The sequence below is a fragment of the Dendropsophus ebraccatus genome, chromosome 4 (assembly GCF_027789765.1).
Source record: "Dendropsophus ebraccatus isolate aDenEbr1 chromosome 4, aDenEbr1.pat, whole genome shotgun sequence".
NCBI classification, from domain to species: Eukaryota; Metazoa; Chordata; class Amphibia; order Anura; family Hylidae; genus Dendropsophus; species Dendropsophus ebraccatus.
This window is the reverse complement of record NC_091457.1, coordinates 1,571,867-1,598,413: the sequence shown is the minus strand read 5'-3', so window position 1 is coordinate 1,598,413 and position 26,547 is coordinate 1,571,867. Positions and strand designations below refer to the sequence as shown.

The 26,547-nt window shown below is 50.5% G+C and overlaps 1 protein-coding gene across 1 annotated transcript in view; it reads right to left on the bottom strand.

Annotated features, from left to right (window-relative positions):
- Positions 1–21,432: 21,432 nt before the first annotated feature.
- The window catches only part of RPS13 (ribosomal protein S13), a 7,949-nt gene continuing 2,834 nt past the window's right edge, over positions 21,433–26,547 (bottom strand). The window contains exons 2-6 of the mRNA XM_069965008.1: positions 23,532–23,580; positions 23,047–23,125; positions 22,762–22,931; positions 21,590–21,690; positions 21,433–21,508 (exon numbers count right to left, since the gene is read on the bottom strand). Coding sequence (XP_069821109.1) covers positions 21,475–21,508; positions 21,590–21,690; positions 22,762–22,931; positions 23,047–23,125; positions 23,532–23,580 — 433 coding nt within the window. The 3' untranslated portion in view covers positions 21,433–21,474. The remainder of the gene's footprint in view (positions 21,509–21,589; positions 21,691–22,761; positions 22,932–23,046; positions 23,126–23,531; positions 23,581–26,547) is intronic.

Below are 26,547 nucleotides of genomic sequence, written 5' to 3'. Positions count from 1 at the left end.
TGTATGTACACAGTGACCCCACCAGCAGAATAGTGAGTGCAGCTCTGGAGTATAATACCGGATAAGTAATGTATGTACACCATGTGGTGTAGCTGTATCGGGCAGAAAGCATTGAGGTCTTAGGGACAATGTAACGCTGATCCTCTGTAATCCATGTAGAATAGGCCGGACATGTTGTTGCTCTGGATCAGTTATCTCGATAGTGTATTGTTATGGATTATGATACATCGCTGTCTGTAACCTGTGTGAATGTGGTGACATATTGTGAGGTGACCTGGATCAGGGCAGACGACCATCTGGGGATTAGCATCTGATCCACTGATTCTCTGCCAGTCCGAGGGAGTTAACCCTCCAGCTGCCGCAGCAGAGTCCTTGGGTCATAGAATGTCCGGTGATGTCCTCTCTATATGAGAAGCTTAGGAAAAGCCAAGTAACAGAGTGGCCTGGAGAGGGAGGTGACTATAGTGAGGGATATAGGACGGTGTACAGACTATACCCCACCACCATCCGCCTGAACTACAGAGACCTGTACACAGCGGCCGATATTAGAGGAGACCCGTACACCGCTGCATATAGTAGAGGAGACCCGTACACAGCGGCCGATAGTAGAGGAGACCCGTAAACAGTGGCCGATAGTAGAGGAGACCCGTACACCGCTGCATATAGTAGAGGAGACCCGTACACAGCGGCCGATAGTAGAGGAGACCCGTACACAGCGGCCGATAGTAGAGGAGACCCGTACACAGCGGCCGATAGTAGAGGAGACCCGTACACAGCGGCCGATAGTAATATAGGGAGGAAATTGAGTCTCCACAGACCCCGGAATACTCTCTGCTCCATTCTGTCGCTTTCTGTGCATTGCTTTTACATGTCCTACAATCAGTGATAGACAACGGGAGAACGTCTGACATCTCTGGATCCTGAGCAAAACAGTGAGTTCAGCTCTGGAGGATAAGACATAATGTAACAGCAGAATAGTGAGTGCAGCTCTGGAGGATGAGACATGATGTAACAGCAGAATAGTGAGTGCAGCTGTGGAGGATTAGACATGATGAAACAGCAGAATAGTGAGTGCAGCTCTGGAGGATGAGACATGATGTGACATGATGTAACAGCAGAATAGTGAGTGCAGCTCTGGGGGATGAGACAGGATGTAACAGCAGAATAGTGAGTGCAGCTCTGGGGGATGAGATAGGATGTAACAGCAGAATAGTGAGTGCAGCTCTGGAGGTGACTGGATGAGACATGATGTAACTTTCTATTTCTATCACTGTACTAACCCTAACCATATATCTGTGAAATAACTAACCGTAATAACCTGAAAGACTAATTGTCTTCTGAATTCCACTACAGGGGGAGGAGTCACCGCACACTCACCTGCATCGGCAGCACTGGGTCACATGACTCACCTTGGCATCTACATTACCAGACACCTGGCTGCGAGCCACTGGTGCTGTGCGAGCCAAGAGGTAGAGGAGCTCAGAACATTCTGTAATAATGTGTTTACTCGACACACAGAGACAGGAAGTGGAGGTCTCAGGGCCACACACCGGATCTAGAGAGGCACCTGAGACCAACATGGCAGAACCGAGACAACACACCTGTCCACACTGACCACATGCACATGGTGCAATTATTTCACCACTGTATTATTCTCCAGAGCTGCACTCTCTATTCTGCTGGTGGGGTCACTGAGTACATACATTACTGATCCTATATTATACTCCAGAGCTGCACTCACTATTCTGCTGGTGGGGTCACTGAGTACATACATTACTGATCCTCTATTTCTTTTATTAAAATTTTAAACATAACAATAAATAAATACAGAAATAACGCACCATATCGAACCAGAAAAAAACCAATAAATAGAAAAATGAAACCTTAACATAAATCACCGGTCCATCCCCACACTCATTCCTCCACACAGACAACCCATATACCTATATACAATATATACACCCATATACCTATATACAATATATACACAATATAAACTATTTAGCGAAACATATTAATAAACTATATACACTACTATATACAAGCCTATATATACTACTATATACTATACACCTATATAAATAACTAAATGTGAACCCCCTGGCCCAGTTGCATTGTGCACAACCTAATACCACAGACATAATTCTACTCAACCCAACACCAACTAAACAAGACATCATTACACAAATAAACTAAAACTAAACAAGACACAATGCAAAATAATAACCTACAACTAAACAATACATATAATATTTTAGAACAACAAAGTCTCACAGAAGCCCCCTCCCCCCTTTTACCCACCACCCAACCTATCACTAAACCCGAACCCCAGGTGCAAACAAAACATATATAATATTTACAGTATATACAATTTATACAAACATACAAAGATAATCACAAAGACAATCACAATACACAAACTTTTAATAAAAATATATAACATACTAAACCCAACAATAATGAGACTTCTCAGCCCCACACACAGCCCGAAAGCCCAAGATCAGCGCCTGCAAGCCCTATACTCCAGTATCTCTACAGCACAAAACAAAAGACTAAGGTGTTAGCATCAGCCCACCACTAGGAGAGGAGACGCAGGCTAAGGAACCTTATAGGCAGAGCCCCTCCAAAGACAAGAGGCCCTACCAGCCCCCAGCCTCTCGTACTCCAGAGAGCGCACCTTCACCAGGTCACCGAGTGTGCCCCTAACCACCTCATCCACAGGGGGCGCTGTACCCCTAACCACCTCATCCACAGGGGGCGCTGTGCCCCTAACCACCTCATCCACAGGAGGCGCTGTGCCCCTAACCACCTCATCCACAGGGGGCGCTGTGCCCCTAACCACCTCATCCACAGGGGGCGCCGTGCCCCTAACCACCTCATCCACAGGGAGGATTTTACGCTGCGTCGACACTAAACACCGTGCACTCCACGTGTGGTACCTGACCATTATGCTGACTAGGAATAAAGTGCTCCGGTCCCAGCCACCAAGGTTTCTGAATGCTCCATAGGCCCATTCCGCATAGGAGAGGCGGGCCAACCTGGGCCACCCGATGGAAGCGCCCACCCTGTTGTAAACCTCTGTATTAAAGGGACAATGAAGCAGAAAATGCTCCATGCTTTCCAGCATGCCTCCACACTCCTCCCGGGGACATCCCCGATCCTCAGAGCTCCTGCACTTCAGATTGTCCCTCACATACAGTTTCCCATGGAAGCAGCGCCAAGCCAAGTCCCAAAACTTCAAGGGGATCCTGATGGAGTTCAATAGGCCCAAACCAACCTCCAGATCCCGACTTGGGCAATCCTTGAGCGCCAGCGGTTTTTGGAAATGGGACGACAGGACCCCATTGTCAAGGAATTTCCTCGACAGAGTCCTAATCTCCCACATCCTCAAACCCCACCGACGAATGACCTTCAGAACCAGGGTAGCATAAGCCAGAAGATGCCCGTGTGGTGTGCGGAGATCCTTCACTTGCCCTCCTGTCTCCCATTCCTGGAAGAAAGGCCGAAACCATCCCCTACAGGAGAGTACCCACGGAGGAGCCCTCTCTTTCCAGAGGTTTGCAATGTTGGTCTTAAGAAAGGTATTCACCAGGAACACCACGGGGTTGACCATACACAACCCCCCTTGTCTCCTCGTACGGTAAGTAATGACCATACACAACCCCCCTTGTCTCCTCGGACGGTAAGTAATGACCATACACAACCCCCCTTGTCTCCTCGTACGGTAAGTAATGACCATACACTACCCCCTTGTCTCCTCGTACGGTAAGTAACCTCCCTCTTGACTAGGTTCAGTCTATTCCCCCATAACAGCTGGAAGAACACATTGTAGACCCGAGTCCAGAGCGGCTCTGGCAAAATGCAAACACTGCCCAGATATATCAGCAAAGGGAGCAGGAAAGTTTTGATCAGGTTAACCCTTTCCCTGAGGGTCAAAGACCAACCCTTCCACTGATCCACCCTCTGAGCGGTGATCTTAAGCCTGCTGTCCCAGTTTTGTTTGGGGTAATCCCCTTGGCCGAATTCGATGCCGAGAACTTTTGCAAACTCTTGGGGCTCTGGAAGGGTGTCCGGGAGATCAAATCCAGGATCTCCACCTCCCAGCCATAGACTCTCACACTTATCCTGGTTGATCTTGGACCCAGATGCCTCTGAGTAGCGCTCCACCTCTGACATCACACACTGCACCTCCTCTTGCGAGGAGACGAATGTGAGGACATCATCGGCGTACGCTACCACCCTCAGAGTGGAATCCGGCACCGCAGGGTCCATTCTCACCTCTGCCAACGGTCCACAATCAATCCTCCTAAGGAAAGGATCAATTGCAAACACGTACAACAGTGGGCTCAAAGGGCAACCCTGACGGACACCAGACCCAACCTTAAAAGAGCGGCCAATCCAACCATTCACAAGCGGGAAACTCTCTGCCCCTGCATACAAGGTCTTAAGCCAATCAACACAAACCCCCGGCAGGCCATATCTCAGAAGGACAGACCAGAGGTACTCGTGGTTAACCTGATCAAACGCTTTTGCCTGATCCAAGGACAGCAAGTACCCCTTCCAGTGACCCGCCCTACCCTGCTCCACAGCCTCCCGGACACCGAGCACAGCACTAAAGGTACTGCGGCCTGGAATAGAGCAATGCTGGGCCCCTGAAAGGAGCTGGGGTGCAAACTTCACCAGCCGATTAAACAGCACTTTTGCCAGAATCTTTCTGTCCACATTGAGAAGCGCTATGGGACGCCAATTCTCAATGCAGGATGGGTCTTTACCTTTTGACAAGATGATCAAGGCTGACCTCCTCATTGACCTCGGCAGAGTGCCCGAGGACAGACACTCATTAAATACCTCAGTCAAGAGGGGTACCAAAGTGTCCTTAAAGGTCTTATAGAACTCAGATGTTAAGCCATCTGGGCCGGGTGACTTCTTGAGGGCAAGACCATCAATAGCCACCCTGACTTTCTCTTCTTGGATCATCTCTGTCAAAACTTCAAGAGAGGGGTCTACCCCTGGTTCAGGGACGGTTTCAGTCAAGAAAGCCGAGGCCTTATTCTGATCTAGATCTTTCCTCCCCATGAGGTGCGAGTAAAAGGATCTGACGACCTCCAGGATCCCTGATCTGGACCTTTTCAGGGATCCTGTACTATCAATCAGTCCTGAGACAATTTTACTATTCACTGACATCTTGCAGTTTCTGTAAGGGTCGGGCGAGCGGTACTTCCCATAGTCCCTCTCAAAAACCAAAGATGCGTGTCTATCATACTGGCATCTCAGTAGCAAGGCTTTCACTCTGGAGATATCATCACGACTACCTCCAGTCGAGACAAGACGTTCAAGTTTCTTCCTCAGGCCCTGGTAGAGGCGATACCTGTCCAGACTCCTGAGGCTCGAGAGCTGGCGGAAGAATCTCGCAACCCTTTTTTTGAACATCTCCCACCACTCTGACTTACTGCTACAAAGGCCCAGCAATGGTACCTGGCTCTGAAGAAAATCCTCAAAGGACTGTCTTATTTCCGCTTCTTCCAAGAGAGACGAATTGAGCTTCCAGTAGCCTCTACCCATCCGGGGTGTCTCTGTAACATTCAGAGAAGACAAAATTAAACAGTGGTTGGAGAACTCCACCTCAACAACGGACACCGCTGAAGAGACGGCTTCCTCCTTTAAATAAAACCTGTCTATCCTGGACCTACAACTACCCCTATGATAGGTGAATCCCGTGTGGCCTGGTGTATGCCGGATGTGAACATCCACCAGGCGAGCCTCACTAGCTATACTATTCAGGGCGACGCCATCATAAGTCAGCTTGTCTCTGGAACCTCCCCTATCCTGGGGCCTCGTGACAGCATTGAAGTCCCCTCCAAAGACCACCTGCCGACTTGTAAAAAGATAGGGCTTGATCCTCATAAAGAGACACTTCCGATCCCACTTGGACTGTGGACCATAGTTGTTAATAAGGCAAAGTTCTTGTCCCTTCATGAGGACATCTAGAATCCGGCACCTCCCCATTTCTAACTCAATAATCCGTCTGCATTCTACCGGTGCGGCAAAAAGTACCACCACCCCGCTATACGGCTCGGCCGCAAGAGATTAGTAGGAGGGCCCATTCCTCCATTCCCTTCTGGCTTTAAATATAGATGACATGTCTGTTAGCCTGGTCTCCTAAAAAGAAAATGTCAGCATTAACGTGGGCAAAATAATCATAGGCCGCAAATCTAGCCGTATCTGACTTAATGCTGGCTACATTAATGGAAGCCAGCGTCAACGGAGAGGGTGCCCCCATCATGGGTGATTGAGTTAGACGGCTTTCTTTTTCCCACTATCCTTACTATCCTGCCCGCCACCTTCCTCATCTGATGATGGTTTACCTCTCTTTAGTGAAATAGATGTATCCATGTCCCCTTTATTTACATTTTCCTCGTCCTCTGACTCTGGGCAGATCCTCCCCCCAAAGAAAATACGTTCCCCAGGGAGAGAGGATTCGACGTCCCCTGCAGGCCCCCCCGTCATTGCACCAACCGTAACCTCACCCTGTGCCTCCTGCACCTCTGAGGAGGAAACATCTTGGAGGGTTTGGAACCGGTTTGGGAGACCAATCAGAGGGAGGATGGTTTTACCTTCCTTTGGCATCTGGGGGGTGGGAGAAGATCTTACATCTCCCCTTTTCTTATTCTTTTTAGTACCCCCGCATGTGCATCTCCCACTATCCTCATCCGCGCTCTCACCATGGGAGGACAGTGGAGAGATGGCACCTTCTTCTTTCCGAATCCTCCAAATCTCCTCATCCAGATCACTGTCCCTCAGAGCCTCAGCAGTAAGATTGGCCTCAGGGATGAGATCAGAGGTCACCACAGTTGCTCGAGGCTCCCCCATCTCCCTCTCCCTTTGCCGCTTATCCTGACGCCTCAGTTGGGCTGGCGTCTTTTGCTTACTTTTCTTCCTTGGCTCTTTTACTCCTTCACCTCCGTCAGCTGCCCCCCCAGTAGATTCCTCCTCACGACCTTTCTCCACCAGGGTAACAACTGCGTTGGCAAAGGAACGAGGGCAGCGACTGAATGGGTGACCTAAGTCACCACACAGGTGACACCTAATCTCCACACAGGATGCAGCGAGATGGCCTATTTCCCCACACAATGAGCACTTTGTCACCGTGCACCTAGCACTAAAATGTGTGGAGTCACCGCACCTGTGACAGAGCTTAGGCTGACCCTGGTAGAAGACCTGGATTCGATCCCTTCCTAGGAAGGTGGCAGATGGTATGTGGGTAACGGTGTTTCCTGAATACCTAAGTTTGACCATAAAGGTCCAAGCCCCTGACCAGATGCCATACTTGTCCCTGTTTTTTTTTGGGACTTCCACCACCTCTCCATACCGGCCAAGCCACGTCATGATGTCAATACAAGAGAGTGATTAGTTACGGGTTAAAACGGTCACTTTCTTGACGTTATTTTGGCGAGACACCGGCTGAATGGCAAAGTCTCGCCAGCCGGGCTCATCCTTTACCAGCTCATAGTTCGACCAAAAAAGCTCAAGCCCCTCCGGCCGAACAAAGCTGATATCGAATTCAGGGGTACCAAAGGGATGTATCAAGGCAAAGATGTCAACTGCCTTGAAGCTCATCCTCAGCAGGAGCTCAACAATTTTAGATCTTGGGGGACATGTACCACTGCCTCTTCACCTCAGACGGACCACATTCCTTCGGACACCGCCCGGCCCGGCTGTTGGGAGAGACCACACAGTTTCCCTACCCCTTTCCTCTCGGAAGGCTGCAAGGCCATGCTTTTCTATCAAGAAAGACAGATCAACCTCCCTACCCTCTACATTGATTGTTCTCTCCCCTCTCTTTAAGGCCTGCAGGACACGTCGATGCAAGTCACCATCCCCAGGGCCCGAGGACGAGGAAGGCACCCCACTTCCCCCAGCGGCGACATTTGCATAGCTGCATACCGGTGCTGCAGCTGCTGGGGGTGCAACTGGACCAGGCCCTATGCTCCCACCACTAATCTGTGCCCCTTCACCACCCTCCTCCACATAATCCATACCCACACCAATACCACATGTCACACTGCCCCGACCACCCTCCAAAGCCCCAGACAGATTCCTCCCCACATTCACTCCTGCCTTCCCCCCAACATTAATTCCCCCATTCACACTGGGTGGGCCGGTGTGTTCTGGGACAGAAAGAGATTTTGTACCATCAGCGTCATTGGGTACCAGGACAGGAGCCACCTCCACAGGACAGGCCACCAGTCCCTTAAGAAAGGACCGAACAACCTGCCTGGACTGTTTAGAGGCAGCCCCTGCCCTATTTCTGCTGGTACCCTCTGCCTCATCAGTACTAGACTCCTCAGCACGATCTGGTCCAGCAACTCCAATACAAAATAAAGGTTTAAGTCCAGTCTTTCTCTTGGGAGGCGAAGACATCTTAGCCCCGGCAGCATCCCGGCGACGACACAAAGAGCCACCGGAGCTCCCGCAGCTGACACCGGCACACAGCCGCTCCCCCCTCCCGTCAGGGAGTGATCTAATGCACCAGTGCCTTTAACGTTACTGCCCACCGCTGGGCCACCTCTCCTACCACTGCCCGCCACTGGGCCAATATTACTGTCCAACCTTATGGCCAGTACCTCACCTGCTCCACCTCTGCTACTGCAAACAGAAATGGAGCTTACCGCCATACTTGACTTTATACTCTCCCCATTCTCCACAACAGAACTCAGGCCGGGCTGAGATATGGGGTTCACACAGTGAGCTGACCCTGAGGCCAGTCCGGGGGGCACAGGGAGGGGGGAATATACAAATGTTACCTGCTCCTGAAGCTTGGTGGTCTTTACCTTAGTCTTTCTCCCAGGCGCCTCCTCTGGTAACTCATCTCCGAATACGAAGTCCTGGAGGCGCCCTGGTGACTCCAGGAGCTGGATCTGGGTCATCAGCGCCCCTCCCTGGTAACTGGTGTTGCTTTCATCCCCCGAACCGCGGCTAGATGACAATGCCGCTTGCCCTGCAGGGAGCCCACTGTATGGGGTCTGTTGTTGGGGACCCCCGGGTGGATTCGGCTCAACATCACGTACCTCCGCAGTGTCTCCTTCCTCCTCCACCCGGCTCTCTGGCTGGAGCCCTCTCAGCCCTCTCCGCTTTTCTCTCTCCATTTCAGCAAAACGATCATCATTCTGTAGTTTTTCTCTAAACGGCCCACTGTTCTCCAAAATAAAAGTTCTTTTTTACTATCTTTTTGATGTCCGCTTTCAGACATTTTATCTTCGCTGATAGCTCAGCCTTTTGCTGCTTAGCAGCAGTGTCCATCAATGCTTTTACAGCACATACCTCCTCCTGGAGCTTGTACAGCTGGTTCCTGGTGTCCTCATACCCATGGAGGCTTGCAGCAATCCGGAGGCCATAGGTCTGCCCCGTCTCTTGGGACCGCGGCACCCCCCAATCTTCCTCCACACCTCCATGGGCAGACAGCCTTGCTCCAGGAGGAGTGTCACTGCTCACACTGTCATGGCTTGGTTCCACAGCCGCTGTAGAACTGCTGGCACTTGTAGTTCCACAGCTGGTTGTAGCCTTGCGGCTACCTTTTGTCACCTCTGGTTCAGGGGCGGCTGGAGAAGCATCGCTGCACCTCCTAGCAGACCGCCTCAGCCCTGGGACCTCAGATGGACCTCCTGATGGTGTTCCCTCTGCTGTTGGTCGCTGGATTCCTCTGCTCCCCACGGACCTGGTTGGGGCTCTCCTTGCCTCGCTCATACCTGGGCCTGCACCCCCCTCCTGGGGAGAAGGGGATGCACCCCAAAGAAAACAAAGTCCAGGCTTCCCTCCAAATGCACAGAGCACACCAAACGATCCTCACAGCAACACACAGGAAACAGGAAGAAGCTCCCTCTAGTGGCCAGTACTCCAGAGCTGCACTCACTATTCTGCTGGTGGGGTCACTGTGTACATACATTACATTACAGATCCTGAGTTACATCCTGTATTATTCTCCAGTGCTGCACTCACTATTTTGCTGGTGGGATCACTGTGTACATATGCGATGCCCGGGACCCTAGGGGCCACTCCGCTGAGAGGTGTTGTTGCGGGCAGGAACTGAGGCAGCTGCTAGCTAGAGGGTTGTCACCGTTTGGCACGAGGGCAACACAGCTGGAAACCGGGCTCCTGACCATGCGGGAATACTGGGCATGCGATTCTTCGTTGTCCTTAGTCAGGGCACCAATAATTACACCAATGCCAAGGTTCAGAAACAACGGTAGTTGTATATTTATTGTAACGGTGGTAACTAGTAGCAACAGTCTCTCCGGATGTAACCGGGAATAAGGCAGAGTAATGGGTGATGCTGCAATAGGCTGTGATGAGAACACACACAAAACCTGTCCCCCTGATGGTGGAGGACAAGACTGAGGCAGAGAGGAAGTCACATGGAATCCCCCAGCCAAAGCTCGATGGCCATTGGAGTTACCATGGAAGCAGGGGCAGTCACGTGACATCCAGCCATTGCATCATCACACCACTAGGCATACACAGTAAAATATATATGAGAAGTACCATACTTGAACACTGGGGGGCGACATAATACCTTTAGGCACTGATACCTGAATATGCATACAAGAAATGAATGGAATAGCAGACCTGAATACTGAGAGGGGTGACACAATACACACAGTTTGCAGTGAACCATAGCTTTCCAGAACAGGAATGGTTATAATTAAAGTGCGAGGATAGAACAGCAGACAAGAGGGCCTGTTCTGGGACACTGCATACCTCCCTACTAGAAATGAGCCGACCTCAGCGAACCACAAGTTGAAGTAGATGTGGATGAATGAAACACAAAGGATCAAGACAACAAGACAAGAGGAAGGAATGTAAGTGTGAGTGAGTATGTAGGTGTGTGTTTCCCATGCTCAAGGCACAGGTAAGAGAAGAGAAATATGGAGAGAGAAGAGAAACCCTAGTGGTAGGACTTCACCTAGGGGTGCCTAACGTACTCTGGACACAGCAGCACAGAGGATGCCAGGAGAAGAAGGTGCTGATCTTATAGGGGAGGTCACAGCAACACAGAGGATGTCAGGAGAGGAGGGTGCTGATCTATAGGGGAGGTCACAGCAGCACAGAGGATGTCAGGAGGGTGCTAATCCTATAGGAGATGGTCCCCCTCTTCCCCCCCCCCTTATAGATGGTGTCCCTCTTTCCCCCCTTATAGATGGTGTCCCTCTTCCCCCCCTTATAGGTGGTCCCCCTCTGGTCCCCTTCTTCCCCCCCATTATAGATGGTCCCCCTCTCCCCCCTCCCTTATAGATGGTCCCCCTCTGCCCCCCCTCTTCCTTCTCCCCCCCTCCCTTATAGATGGTCCCCCTCTCCCCCCCTCCCTTATAGATGGTCCTCCTCTCCCCCCTCCCTTATAGATGGTCCCCCTCTCCCCCCTCCCTTATAGATGGTCCCCCTCTCCCCCCTCCCTTATAGATGGTCCCCCTCCCCCCCCCCTTATAGGTGGTCCCCCTCTGCCCCCCTCTTCCCTCTCCCTCCTCCCTTATAGATGGTCCCCCACCCCACCCTCCCTCCCTTATAGATTGTCCCCCTCCCCTCCCCTCCCTCCCTTATACATGGTCCCCCTCTGACCCCTCCCTTATACATGGTCCCCCTCTCCCCCCTCCCTTATAGATGGTCCCCCTCTTCCTTCTCCCCCTCCCTTATAGATGGTCCCCCTCCCCTCCCTCCCTTATACATGGTCCCCCTCTCCCCCCCCTCCCTTATACATGGTCCCCCTCTCCCCCCCCCCTCCCTTATACATGGTCCCCCTCTCCCCCCCCCTCCCTTATACATGGTCCCCCTCTCCCCCCCCCTCCCTTATACATGGTCCCCCTCTCCCCCCCCCTCCCTTATACATGGTCTCCCTCTCCCCCCCCCTCCCTTATACATGGTCTCCCTCTCCCCCCCCCTCCCTTATACATGGTCCCCCTCTCCCCCCCCCTCCCTTATACATGGTCCCCCTCTCCCCCCCCCCTCCCTTATACATGGTCCCCCTCTCCCCCCCCCCTCCCTTATACATGGTCCCCCTCTCCCCCCCCCCCCTCCCTTATACATGGTCCCCCTCTCCCCCCCCCCCCTCCCTTATACATGGTCCCCCTCTCCCCCCCCCCCTCCGTTATAGATGGTCCCCCTCTCCCCCCTCCCTTATACATGGTCCCCCTCTCCCCCCTCCCCCCTCCCTTATACATGGTCCCCCTCTCCCCCCCCCCTCCCCCCCTCCGTTATACATGGTCCCCCTCTCCCCCCTCCCCCCTCCGTTATACATGGTCCCCTTCTGCCCCCCCTTATACATGGTCCCCTTCTGCCCCCCCTTATACATGGTCCCCTTCTGCCCCCCCTTATACATGGTCCCCCTCTTGCCTCTCCCCCTGTGCACAGCAGATAACACATAAAAAACAGAACAGAACACACCTGCCATGCCATGGGGGACAGAGAGACTCGGTGGCGGATTATAATGTGGACCGCCCACATTATAATCCGCCACTGGATAACACAATATATGAAGGAATTAGAATACCCTTGTGAAAAAACACACTGAAATATATACTCTTATATTATAATATAACTTCTTACTCAGAGGAGGAGAAAAATATCTGACTGATACGAAAATATACTCTATGAGAAGACTTTTTCAACAACACTTTACTCTGAGACTAAATGACTTTCCTGCTTACTCAGAGGAAGAAAATATATATATATACTCTGATATGAAAATAACCTCTGACTACTGTAGTGCAACAATAAACTTCTGACAATCACATAATGAAAGTGCTTTAGGAAGAACTGGATAAGTGTCTCTGGTAGGGGATGATGCTGGGGGATTCTTAGTCTCTATAGGGGATGATGATGCTGGGAGATTCTTAGTGTCTATAGGGGATGATGCTGGGGGGATTCTTAGTGTCTATAGGGGATGATGCTGGGGGATTCTTAGTGTCTATAGGGGATGATGATGCTGGGGGATTCTTAGTGTCTATAGGGTATGATGCTGGGGGGATTCTTAGTGTCTATAGGGGATGATGCTGGGGGGATTCTTAGTGTCTATAGGATATGATGCTGCTGGGGGATTCTTAGTGTCTATAGGGGATGATGCTGGGGGATTCTTAGTGTCTATAGGGGATGATGATGCTGGGGGATTCTTAGTGTCTATAGGGGATGATGATGCTGGGGGATTCTTAGTGTCTATAGGGGATGATGCTGGGGGATTCTTAGTGTCTATAGGGGATGATGCTGGGGGATTCTTAGTGTCTATAGGGGATGATGCTGGGGGATTCTTAGTGTCTATAGGGGATGATGCTGCTGGGGAATTCTTAGTGTCTATAGGGGATGATGATGCTGGGGGATTCTTAGTGTCTATAGGGGATGATGATGCTGGGGGATTCTTAGTGTCTATAGGGGATGATGATGCTGGGGGATTCTTAGTGTCTATAGGGGATGATGATGCTGGGGGATTCTTAGTGTCTATAGGGGATGATGATGCTGGGGGATTCTTAGTGTCTATAGGGGATGATGATGCTGGGGGGATTCTTAGTGTCTATAGGGGATGATGATGCTGGGGGGATTCTTAGTGTCTATAGGGGATGATGATGCTGGGGGGATTCTTAGTGTCTATAGGGGATGATGATGCTGGGGGATTCTTAGTGTCTATAGGGGATGATGATGCTGGGGGATTCTTAGTGTCTATAGGGGATGATGATGCTGGGGGATTCTTAGTGTCTATAGGGGATGATGATGCTGGGGGATTCTTAGTGTCTATAGGGGATGATGATGCTGGGGGATTCTTAGTGTCTATAGGGGATGATGCTGGGGGATTCTTAGTGTCTATAGGGGATGATGCTGGGGGATTCTTAGTGTCTATAGGGGATGATGATGGGGGATTCTTAGTGTCTATAGGGGATGATGCTGGGGATTCTTAGTGTCTATAGGGGATGATGCTGCTGGGGGGATTCTTAGTGTCTATAGGGGATGATGCTGGGGGATTCTTAGTGTCTATAGGGGATGCTGCTGCTGGGGGGATTCTTAGTGTCTATAGGGGATGATGATGCTGGGGGATTCTTAGTGTCTATAGGATATGATGTGCTGGGGGATTCTTAGTGTCTATAGGGGATGATGCTGGGGGATTCTTAGTGTCTATAGGGGATGATGATGCTGGGGGATTCTTAGTGTCTATAGGGGATGATGATGCTGGGGGATTCTTAGTGTCTATAGGGGATGATGCTGGGAGATTCTTAGTGTCTATAGGGGATGATGCTGGGGGATTCTTAGTGTCTATAGGGGATGATGATGCTGGGGATTCTTAGTGTCTATAGGGATGATGCTGGGGGGATTCTTAGTGTCTATAGGGGATGATGATGCTGGGGGATTCTTAGTGTCTATAGGATATGATGGTGCTGGGGGATTCTTAGTGTCTATAGGGGATGATGCTGGGGGATTCTTAGTGTCTATAGGGGATGATGATGCTGGGGGATTCTTAGTGTCTATAGGGGATGATGATGCTGGGGGATTCTTAGTGTCTATAGGGGATGATGCTGGGAGATTCTTAGTGTCTATAGGGGATGATGATGCTGGGGGATTCTTAGTGTCTATAGGGGATGATGCTGGGGGGATTCTTAGTGTCTATAGGGGATGATGATGCTGGGGGATTCTTAGTGTCTATAGGGGATGATGATGTTGGGGGATTCTTAGTGTCTATAGGGGATGATGCTGGGGGGATTCTTAGTGTCTATAGGGGATGATGCTGGGGGGATTCTTAGTGTCTATAGGGGATGATGCTGGGGGATTCTTAGTGTCTATAGGGGATGATGCTGGGGGATTCTTAGTGTCTATAGGGGATGATGATGTTGGGGGATTCTTAGTGTCTATAGGGGATGATGCTGGGGGATTCTTAGTGTCTATAGGGGATGATGCTGGGGGATTCTTAGTGTCTATAGGATATGATGGTGCTGGGGGATTCTTAGTGTCTATAGGGGATGATGCTGGGGGATTGTTAGTCTCTATAGGGGATGATGCTGGGGGATTCTTAGTGTCTATAGGGGATGATGCTGGGGGATTCTTAGTGTCTATAGGAGATGATGCTGGGGGATTCTTAGTGTCTATAGGGAGATGATGCTGGGGGATTCTTAGTGTCTATAGGAGATGATGCTGGGGGATTCTTAGTGTCTATAGGGGATGATGATGCTGGGGGATTCTTAGTGTCTATAGGGGATGATGCTGGGGGATTCTTATTGTCTATAGGGGATGATGATGCTGGGGGGATTCTTAGTGTCTATAGGGGATGATGATGCTGGGGGATTCTTAGTGTCTATAGGAGATGATGCTGGGGGATTCTTAGTGTCTATAGGAGATGATGCTGGGGGATTCTTAGTGTCTATAGGAGATGATGCTGGGGGATTCTTAGTGTCTATAGGAGATGATGCTGGGGGATTCTTAGTGTCTATAGGGGATGATGATGCTGGGGGATTCTTAGTGTCTATAGGGGATGATGCTGGGGGATTCTTAGTGTCTATAGGGGATGATGATGCTGGGGGATTCTTAGTGTCTATAGGGGATGATGCTGGGGGATTCTTAGTGTCTATAGGGGATGATGCTGGGGGATTCTTAGTGTCTATAGGGGATGATGCTGGGGGATTCTTAGTGTCTATAGGGGATGATGCTGGGGGATTCTTAGTGTCTATAGGGGATGATGATGCTGGGGGATTCTTAGTGTCTATAGGGGATGATGCTGGGGGATTCTTAGTGTCTATAGGGGATGATGATGCTGGGGGATTCTTAGTGTCTATAGGGGATGATGCTGGGGGGATTCTTAGTGTCTATAGGGGATGATGCTGGGGGATTCTTAGTGTCTATAGGGGATGATGATGCTGGGGGATTCTTAGTGTCTATAGGGTATGATGCTGGGGGGATTCTTAGTGTCTATAGGGGATGATGCTGGGGGGATTCTTAGTGTCTATAGGATATGATGCTGCTGGGGGATTCTTAGTGTCTATAGGGGATGATGCTGGGGGATTCTTAGTCTCTATAGGGGATGATGATGCTGGGGGATTCTTAGTGTCTATAGGGGATGATGATGCTGGGGGATTCTTAGTGTCTATAGGGGATGATGCTGGGGGATTCTTAGTGTCTATAGGGGATGATGCTGGGGGATTCTTAGTGTCTATAGGGGATGATGCTGGGGGATTCTTAGTGTCTATAGGGGATGATGCTGCTGGGGAATTCTTAGTGTCTATAGGGGATGATGATGCTGGGGGATTCTTAGTGTCTATAGGGGATGATGATGCTGGGGGATTCTTAGTGTCTATAGGGGATGATGATGCTGGGGGATTCTTAGTGTCTATAGGGGATGATGATGCTGGGGGATTCTTAGTGTCTATAGGGGATGATGATGCTGGGGGATTCTTAGTGTCTATAGGGGATGATGATGCTGGGGGGATTCTTAGTGTCTATAGGGGATGATGATGCTGGGGGGATTCTTAGTGTCTATAGGGGATGATGATGCTGGGGGGATTCTTAGTGTCTATAGGGGATGATGATGCTGGGGGATTCTTAGTGTCTATAGGGGATGATGATGCTGGGGGATTCTTAGTGTCTATAGGGGATGATGATGCTGGGGGATTCTTAGTGTCTATAGGGGATGATGATGCTGGGGGATTCTTAGTGTCTATAGGGGATGATGATGCTGGGGGATTCTTAGTGTCTATAGGGGATGATGCTGGGGGATTCTTAGTGTCTATAGGGGATGATGCTGGGGGATTCTTAGTGTCTATAGGGGATGATGCTGGGGGATTCTTAGTGTCTATAGGGGATGATGCTGGGGGATTCTTAGTGTCTATAGGGGATGATGCTGCTGGGGGGATTCTTAGTGTCTATAGGGGATGATGCTGGGGGATTCTTAGTGTCTATAGGGGATGCTGCTGCTGGGGGGATTCTTAGTGTCTATAGGGGATGATGATGCTGGGGGATTCTTAGTGTCTATAGGATATGATGGTGCTGGGGGATTCTTAGTGTCTATAGGGGATGATGCTGGGGGATTCTTAGTGTCTATAGGGGATGATGATGCTGGGGGATTCTTAGTGTCTATAGGGGATGATGATGCTGGGGGATTCTTAGTGTCTATAGGGGATGATGCTGGGAGATTCTTAGTGTCTATAGGGGATGATGCTGGGGGATTCTTAGTGTCTATAGGGGATGATGATGCTGGGGATTCTTAGTGTCTATAGGGGATGATGCTGGGGGGATTCTTAGTGTCTATAGGGGATGATGATGCTGGGGGATTCTTAGTGTCTATAGGATATGATGGTGCTGGGGGATTCTTAGTGTCTATAGGGGATGATGCTGGGGGATTCTTAGTGTCTATAGGGGATGATGATGCTGGGGGATTCTTAGTGTCTATAGGGGATGATGATGCTGGGGGATTCTTAGTGTCTATAGGGGATGATGCTGGGAGATTCTTAGTGTCTATAGGGGATGATGATGCTGGGGGATTCTTAGTGTCTATAGGGGATGATGCTGGGGGGATTCTTAGTGTCTATAGGGGATGATGATGCTGGGGGATTCTTAGTGTCTATAGGGGATGATGATGTTGGGGGATTCTTAGTGTCTATAGGGGATGATGCTGGGGGGATTCTTAGTGTCTATAGGGGATGATGCTGGGGGGATTCTTAGTGTCTATAGGGGATGATGCTGGGGGATTCTTAGTGTCTATAGGGGATGATGCTGGGGGATTCTTAGTGTCTATAGGGGATGATGATGTTGGGGGATTCTTAGTGTCTATAGGGGATGATGCTGGGGGATTCTTAGTGACTATAGGGGATGATGCTGGGGGATTCTTAGTGTCTATAGGATATGATGGTGCTGGGGGATTCTTAGTGTCTATAGGGGATGATGCTGGGGGATTGTTAGTCTCTATAGGGGATGATGCTGGGGGATTCTTAGTGTCTATAGGGGATGATGCTGGGGGATTCTTAGTGTCTATAGGAGATGATGCTGGGGGATTCTTAGTGTCTATAGGAGATGATGCTGGGGGATTCTTAGTGTCTATAGGAGATGATGCTGGGGGATTCTTAGTGTCTATAGGGGATGATGATGCTGGGGGATTCTTAGTGTCTATAGGGGATGATGCTGGGGGATTCTTAGTGTCTATAGGGGATGATGATGCTGGGGGATTCTTAGTGTCTATAGGGGATGATGATGCTGGGGGATTCTTAGTGTCTATAGGAGATGATGCTGGGGGATTCTTAGTGTCTATAGGAGATGATGCTGGGGGATTCTTAGTGTCTATAGGAGATGATGCTGGGGGATTCTTAGTGTCTATAGGAGATGATGCTGGGGGATTCTTAGTGTCTATAGGGGATGATGATGCTGGGGGATTCTTAGTGTCTATAGGGGATGATGCTGGGGGATTCTTAGTGTCTATAGGGGATGATGATGCTGGGGGATTCTTAGTGTCTATAGGGGATGATGATGCTGGGGGATTCTTAGTGTCTATAGGGGATGATGCTGGGGGGATTCTTAGTGTCTATAGGGGATGATGCTGAGGGATTGTTAGTCTCTATAGATGACATCGCAGAGTGAAGAAATCCTAGTAAATGCAGACGACTGCCATAATCTTGGTAGTTCTTTGGCTTTGGCCGTGTGCATTAGGACTTGGTGTATGATAGGATTAGTTATACCTCGTTACCATAGATAACAATGTAACCTGAAAAACAGTTAGTTTATGAGTACAGGAAGACCAGATGGCAGTGACACGGACATCATGTGGGTGTTACTGTAATCGATTATCTGTGGGATCCAAGAAGCTCACTGCATTGTAGTTGAGCACACTGGTGATACCATCACAGATCAGCGCAGTCTGTAGCCCATAGAACGCACCCGCATGTGAAACCTAGTAACACATACAATAGGCGCTATTTATTGTAGCTCTAGTAGTTGGGAGTTTTCTATCTAGTTTTAGCCATTTATTTTTCTATTTGTTAGTGAATTTATCATTTATGCTTCATTTGGCGCACAACCAGACCAGACGTGGCGCGCGCACACAACCAGACCAGACGTGGCGCGCGCACACAACCAGACCAGACGTGGCGCGCGCACACAACCAGACCAGACGTGGCGCGCGCACACAACCAGACCAGACGTGGCGCGCGCACACAACCAGACCAGACGTGGCGCGCGCACACAACCAGACCAGACGTGGCGCGCGCACACAACCAGACCAGACGTGGCGCGCGCACACAACCAGACCAGACGTGGCGCGCGCACACAACCAGACCAGACGTGGCGCGCGCACACAACCAGACCAGACGTGGCGCGCGCACACAACCAGACCAGACGTGGCGCGCGCACACAACCAGACCAGACGTGGCGCGCGCACACAACCAGACCAGACGTGGCGCGCGCACACAACCAGACCAGACGTGGCGCGCGCACACAACCAGACCAGACGTGGCGCGCGCACACAACCAGACCAGACGTGGCGCGCGCACACAACCAGACCAGACGTGGCGCGCGCACACAACCAGACCAGACGTGGCGCGCGCACACAACCAGACCAGACGTGGCGCGCGCACACAACCAGACCAGACGTGGCGCGCGCACACAACCAGACCAGACGTGGCGCGCGCACACAACCAGACCAGACGTGGCGCGCGCACACAACCAGACCAGACGTGGCGCGCGCACACAACCAGACCAGACGTGGCGCGCGCACACAACCAGACCAGACGTGGCGCGCGCACACAACCAGACCAGACGTGGCGCGCGCACACAACCAGACCAGACGTGGCGCGCGCACACAACCAGACCAGACGTGGCGCGCGCACACAACCAGACCAGACGTGGCGCGCGCACACAACCAATGAAAAATAAGTACAAATTCCAGATTGTGAATATTTAGATCAATACAGAAAACCGATAAATCATCCAATCGTGCACATTGAATACTGGTCACAGACAGACCATTGATGTGGAGCCTGCGGCTAAAGCTTTGTCTGCCCAGGCATGATGGGAATTGTAGTTTTGCAATAGCTGGAGAGCTGAATGGTCCCCATCTCTGACAGACCAACAACTGGCACAATGCAAAAGAGGGGTCTGTGGAGCCTCAGCAACGAATCCCAAAACACACAAATTGCTATTCCCCTGTTTTGAGACTTGTAACTGAGGCTCCACAGACCCCTCTTTTGCATATTTAAATTTATAGGGGGCAATGTATAAGTGGAGACTCTTCAGTGAGTAGTCCATTTGATTTTTTGCCGCTGGTCTCCCTGAGCTCAGCTATTGCTGTGGTTTGAAAAACTGGCACAACCAACACTTCATTACCAAAGAATTAGGGCAAAGCTCTTGTCCTTACTAATTCTACAGGAGAAATCCTGGAAACACTTGGAGAACATCCCGGCTTGTGACAAAAAAATGCAGCAGATGAGAGCCCAAAAGCGAAACGCGCTACTAGCAGGATTAGCAACCCCCCCCCCCCCCCCCCCCCAAAAAAAAAAAAAAACATGGTGGAAAATGTATGTCTGAGGGAAGAATAAACAACAACTCTGTGTTGGGTGAGGACACCACCATTTACAGTCTCTCTAGTTGGCTCCAGTGCACTGCAGTCACATTAGATCACCCAGCATGCAGCAGTCACATAGGGTAGACTAGTGCGTTATGCAGGGAGATCACCCAGCATGCAGCAGTCACACAGTCCTCCCCCCAGGACCGCCACTCGATCTGACACAACTTGTCTCCCGACTTGCCTGCGGCAGCTCTCTCCTTGCCTCACCAATGTATTATGAGCACGGCTGGTTCCTGACCGTTCAGCATTTGACTCCCGGTGCCGTTGGATGCCGTACTTGGGAGTCCAGGAAAACATGGATAAGGCCATAGACTGTGAGGAGGTTGAGGGCTATGGCTCTATGCAGCACAATAGGACACCAGCAGGCTCCAGTCACACTCATCCATAGTCTCTACCTCATGTGTTGTCACTCTTTCTTCTCACACATGTTGAGAGAACCGAAACCAAATCTACTGTCCATAGACTTATAGTGACTGCCCAGAGACGTCTTAACAGCCGAGAGTCTCCAGAGAACCGGAGCACTAAAGGGGCAGACACCAACATCTGTCTATGAGGCACTCTCTATGAGAGCTGCACCACTCGGCTCCTGTCCGTCATCAGGAGTATCCCACTGCCCTGCCGTCACTCCCTATCTCCACCAGATCTTACCCCATCCTCATTCCCCCTGCAGGATCAGTGTAAACAGGGGCTTCACCCTGTCTCTCCACCTCTGGGACGATTCAGTGACCGGGGGGGGGGGGGGGGGGGGGGGGGGGGGGGGGGGGGGGGGGGCGCAGGGATTTTAACACCGGACTTTGTGGGTAATAATGGAGCTGCTGACGCACAGCGACCCTTCACCCTCTGTAAAAACCCGACACACAAGATCAGATGGTAAAGTGAAACTTTATTTCTCAGAACGAAGCGGATTATGCGACCAGGGCGGAGGCTGTGGAGGACTCGCTGCAAGAGAGAAACACTCAAGTCAGAATGAGGACAAGACCCCCGCATCCCACTACCACCCAACGCTGAGGGGGCACTTACTATTTCCAGTTGGGTGGGAGCACTCTCCTGGTCTTGTAGTAACGAGCCAATCTGTGGATTCTGCTTTCAATGAGAATCAGACGGAACTTGGCATCTTTATCCTGAAAGAAACCAGCAAGTCAGGAGGCCGCACCGGTTGTGAGCCCCCCAGGGGAGCCCCCCCAGGCAGTGGCCATCACCCTGGGCCTGAGAGCCCAGCACCACAACCATAGAGACACTATCACCCTGGGCCTGAGAGCCCAGCACCACAACCATAGAGACCCCATAACCCTGGGCCTGAGAGCCCACCACCACAACCAGGGAGACGCCATAACCCTGGGCCTGAGAGCCTGCCACCACCAGGGAGACCCCATTACCCTGGGCCTGAGAGCCCGCCACCACAACCAGGGAAACCCCATAATCCTGGGCCTGAGAGCCCGTCACCACCACAACCAGGGAGACCCCATAACCCTGGGCCTGAGAGCCCACCACCACAACCAGGGAGACGCCATAACCCTGGGCCTGAGAGCCTGCCACCACCAGGGAGACCCCATAACCCTGGGCCTGAGAGCCCGCCACCACAACCAGGGAAACCCCATAATCCTGGGCCTGAGAGCCCGTCACCACCACAACCAGGGAGACCCCATAACCCTGGGCCTGAGAGCCCACCACCACCAGGGAGACCCCATAACCCTGGGCCTGAGAGCCCGTCACCACCACAACCAGGGAGACCCCATAACCCTGGGCCTGAGAGCCCGTCACCACCAGGGAAACCCCATAACCCTGGGCCTGAGAGCCCACCACAACCAGGGAGACCCCATAACCCTGGGCCTGAGAGCCCGTCACCACCACCACCAGGGAGTCCCCATAACCCTGGGCCTGAGAGCCCGTCACCACCACCACCAGGGAGTCCCCATAACCCTGGGCCTGAGAGCCCGTCACCACCACAACCAGGGAGACCCCATAACCCTGGGCCTGAGAGCCCGTCACCACCACAACCAGGGAGACCCCATAACCCTGGGCCTGAGAGCCCACCACCGCCACCAGGGAGACCCCATCACCCTGGCCTTGAGAGCGCCCCCCAGGCAGCGCCCATCACCCGGGGCCTGAGTGTCTCACATAATCAGATCCCCACAGACGGTGGCCGCATACATGAAGTACACCCTGCCCCGGCCCAGCCCCTCCCCACTCACCTTCCTGTTCCTCTCCAGATGTTTGCGCACGGCCACGGCCTTCTTGATCAGGTGGTACAGATCCTCAGGCAGGTCGGGGGCCAGGCCCTTGGACTTCAGGATTCGCAGAATTTTGTTGCCAGTAACGAAACGAACCTGAGCAACTCCATGAGAATCCCTCAGGATGACACCTAGAAGAGAGCGGCGTTACACTTAGCCAGGACCACCCATCCCCCCCACACACACACACACACCGGCCCCCCAGAATCAGGTCTACAAGAAAAGAGCAGGGTCCAGGGCACTCACCGATCTGGGATGGGGTGAGACCCTTCTTGGCCAACTTATAGATCTGCTCCTTCACATCGTCAGACGTCAGCTTCAGCCACTAAAGCACATACAAGTATTATATAGTGTAACAGGGCCACCCCGCCATCTTACACAACAGCCGGGCCCCCCCCCACCATCCTACTCAACACCCCCATCCTCTTACATATCCCCAACACCTAGGACCCCCATCATCCTACACATAACCAGGGACCCCCATCCTCTTACATGCCACCGAGGACCCCTATCATCCTCATTAAGAGAAGACCCTCATCATTCTACTTATCCACTAACGACAACTGCACCCCCCCCCCCCCCCCCCCCCAACCTACACGTCACCAGGGACCCCCATCCTCTTACATATCCCCAACTTCGGGGACCCCCGTCATCTTACATATCCTGCCCATCAATATGGGGTGTTATACTTCCTATGAGTATAATTTCAGGGGGGGGGGGGTCATACTTACTGTGGGGACGCTGCGTCTGTATGGGAGAGCGGACTGGGACAAGCCCTTTCTGTAAGGTGAGAAGTAAACAAATCAGTATACGGCACAATCCCTGTATACACTGTACCGCTACCTCCCCCCCAACAGTGTATACGAATAGTGATGAGTGAATCGCTGTGTTCCTATCTGTATTCTGCTCATCCACCTCCCCGGGTTCTCGGTTTCCCAGGACTGGATCCACCTTTTTCCCAGCACCCGGGGAGGAGCGGCACAGAGCGGCCTTCAAAGCCTGATGAGGAGAACGCCGGTAGGAACGCTCATTTCTATTTATAATGTTGTATACGGTATAGCCCCGCCCCATACGATATAGCCCCACCCCATACGGTGGTCACACTAAACACATCAGTGTAGTAAACAATACTGTAGGTCAGTGCTGGGACCAGTTACACATTTCCATTATTTCTATGGAAAGACGACCCGGCCGTGGTGTATGTATATATGTATATATATATATATATATATATATATATATATATATATATATATATATATATATATATATATATATGTGTGTGTGTGAGTGTATGTATGTATGTGTATATATATATATATATATATATATATATACACACATATACATATATATACACACACTCAGCGGCCACTTTATTAGGTACACCATGCTAGTGACGGGTCGGACCCCCTTTTGCCCTCAGAACTGCCCCAATTCTTGGTGGCATAGATACAACAAGGTGCTGGAAGCTTCCTCAGAGATTTTGGTCCATAGTGACATGATGACATCACACAGTTGCCGCAGATTTGTCGGCTGCACATCCATGATGCCAATCTCCCGTTCCACCACATCCCAAAGATGCTCTATTGGACTGAGATCTGGTGACTGTGGAGGCCATTGGAGTACAGTGACCTCATTGTCATGTTCAAGAAACCAGTCTGAGATGATTCTAGCTTTATGACATGGCGCATTATCCTGCTGAAAGTCGCCATCAGATGTTGGGTCCATTGTGGTCATAAAGGGATGGACATGGTCAGTAACAATACTCAGGTAGGCTGTGGCGTTGTAACCATGCTCAATTGGTACCAAGGGGCCCAAAGAGTGCCAAGAAAATATTCCCCACACCATGACACCACCACCACCAGCCTGAACCGCTGATACAAGGCAGGATGGATCCATGCTTTCATGTTGTTGGCGCCAAATTCTGACCCTACCATCCGAATGTCGCAGCAGAAATCGAGACTCATCAGACCAGGCAACGTTTTTCCAATCTTCTACTGTCCAATTTCGATGAGCTTGTGCAAATTGTAGCCTCAGTTTCCTGTTCTTAGCTGAGCGGAGTGGCCCCTGGTGTGGTCTTCTGCTGCTGTAGCCCATCTGCCTCAGAGTTGGCCGTACTGTGCGCTCAGAGATGCTCTTCGGCCTACCTTGGCTGTAACGGTTGGCTATTTGAGTCACTGTTGCCTTTCTATCAGCTGGAACCAGTCTGCCCATTCTCCTCTGACCTCTGGCATCAACAAGGCATTTCCGCCCACAGAACGGCCGCTCACTGGATGGTTTTTCTTTTTCGGACCATTCTCTGTAAACCCTAGAGATGGTTGTGCGTGAAAATCCCAGTAGATCAGCAGTTTCTGAATCAAGGATACAGTTAACCGGCACTGCTGCTGTTTGAGGCTTTAAGGACTTGTTTTTTGGGAGCTTATTATTTGGGGAGTCACTAGACTTAATACTTGTATTTTTATTTTTAGAAAATTCGGGGATCACTGGTTGGTGCTCACTCAGAAAAACTGTACAAACATGCGATTCCACTGTTTTTAGAAGAAAGGTAGAGGGCACTCACCCGATTTGTGATCTTTTCTTTATTATTAAACGTGCATGAACAATTATCCGGACATCGGAGGCCACATAGTAGACGCCAAGCACTGATGAAGCAGGGTGATTACAGCTGTAATCACCCTGCTTCATCAGTGCTTGGCGTCTACTATGTGGCCTCCGATGTCCGGATAATTGTTCATGCACGTTTAATAATAAAGAAAAGATCACAAATCGGGTGAGTGCCCTCTACCTTTCTTCTAAAAACAGTGGAATCAGCAGTTTCTGAAATACTCAGACCAGCCCTTCTGGCACCAACAACCATGCCACGTTCAAAGGCCTCAAATCACCTTTCTTCCCCATACTGATGCTCGGTTTGAACTGCAGGAGATTGTCTTGACCATGTCTACATGCCTAAATGCACTGTGTTGCCGCCATGTGATTGGCTGATTAGAAATTAAGTGGTAACGTGCAGTTGGACAGGTGTACCTAATAAAGTGGCCGGTGTGTGTGTGTATGTGATTGTGTGTATACACACACACACACACACACACACACACACACTAACCTGTATTATTGACCTGTATTATTGGATATGTTTCTTTCTCTTTTAAATAATATATTCACTGACGGTTTGAAAGAATATAACATTTACCTTTTATTTCGTTCTATTAAAAAACGCAGTAGTTACAAAAATTCTATATATAAAAATACAAAAAGCCAAAACAACAAACACGTGTACCTAATTATACTTACACGGCCATCATCTCTATGTCCACTCTTATAGATGTGGAACCTGTATATTGCACAATAACACTAATACTGAATCTTTTCTTCTTATTGCACATATCACATGTAAGTTCTACAGTCTCCATTGCATCCGTAACTTTATTTGCACTTTTTTGTCCTTTATTACTTATTGCACACAACCTTATTTTTATTGCAGCAGTCTCTTACAAAGTGCTTGTAGTGTTGTGCATATTCCTTATATTATCATGCATACTTATTAAGACCATATTGAGAAAATTAAAAAAAAATTAAAAAAAACTTCCCTTTTAGCAGGATTTTTTGAAGTTCATTCAGACCTGTTGTTGCAGCCCTACAACCTGCACAACACTACAAGCACTTTGTAAGAGACTGCTGCAATAAAAATAAGGTTGTGTGCAATAAGTAATAAAGGACAAAAAAGTGCAAATAAAGTTACGGATGCAA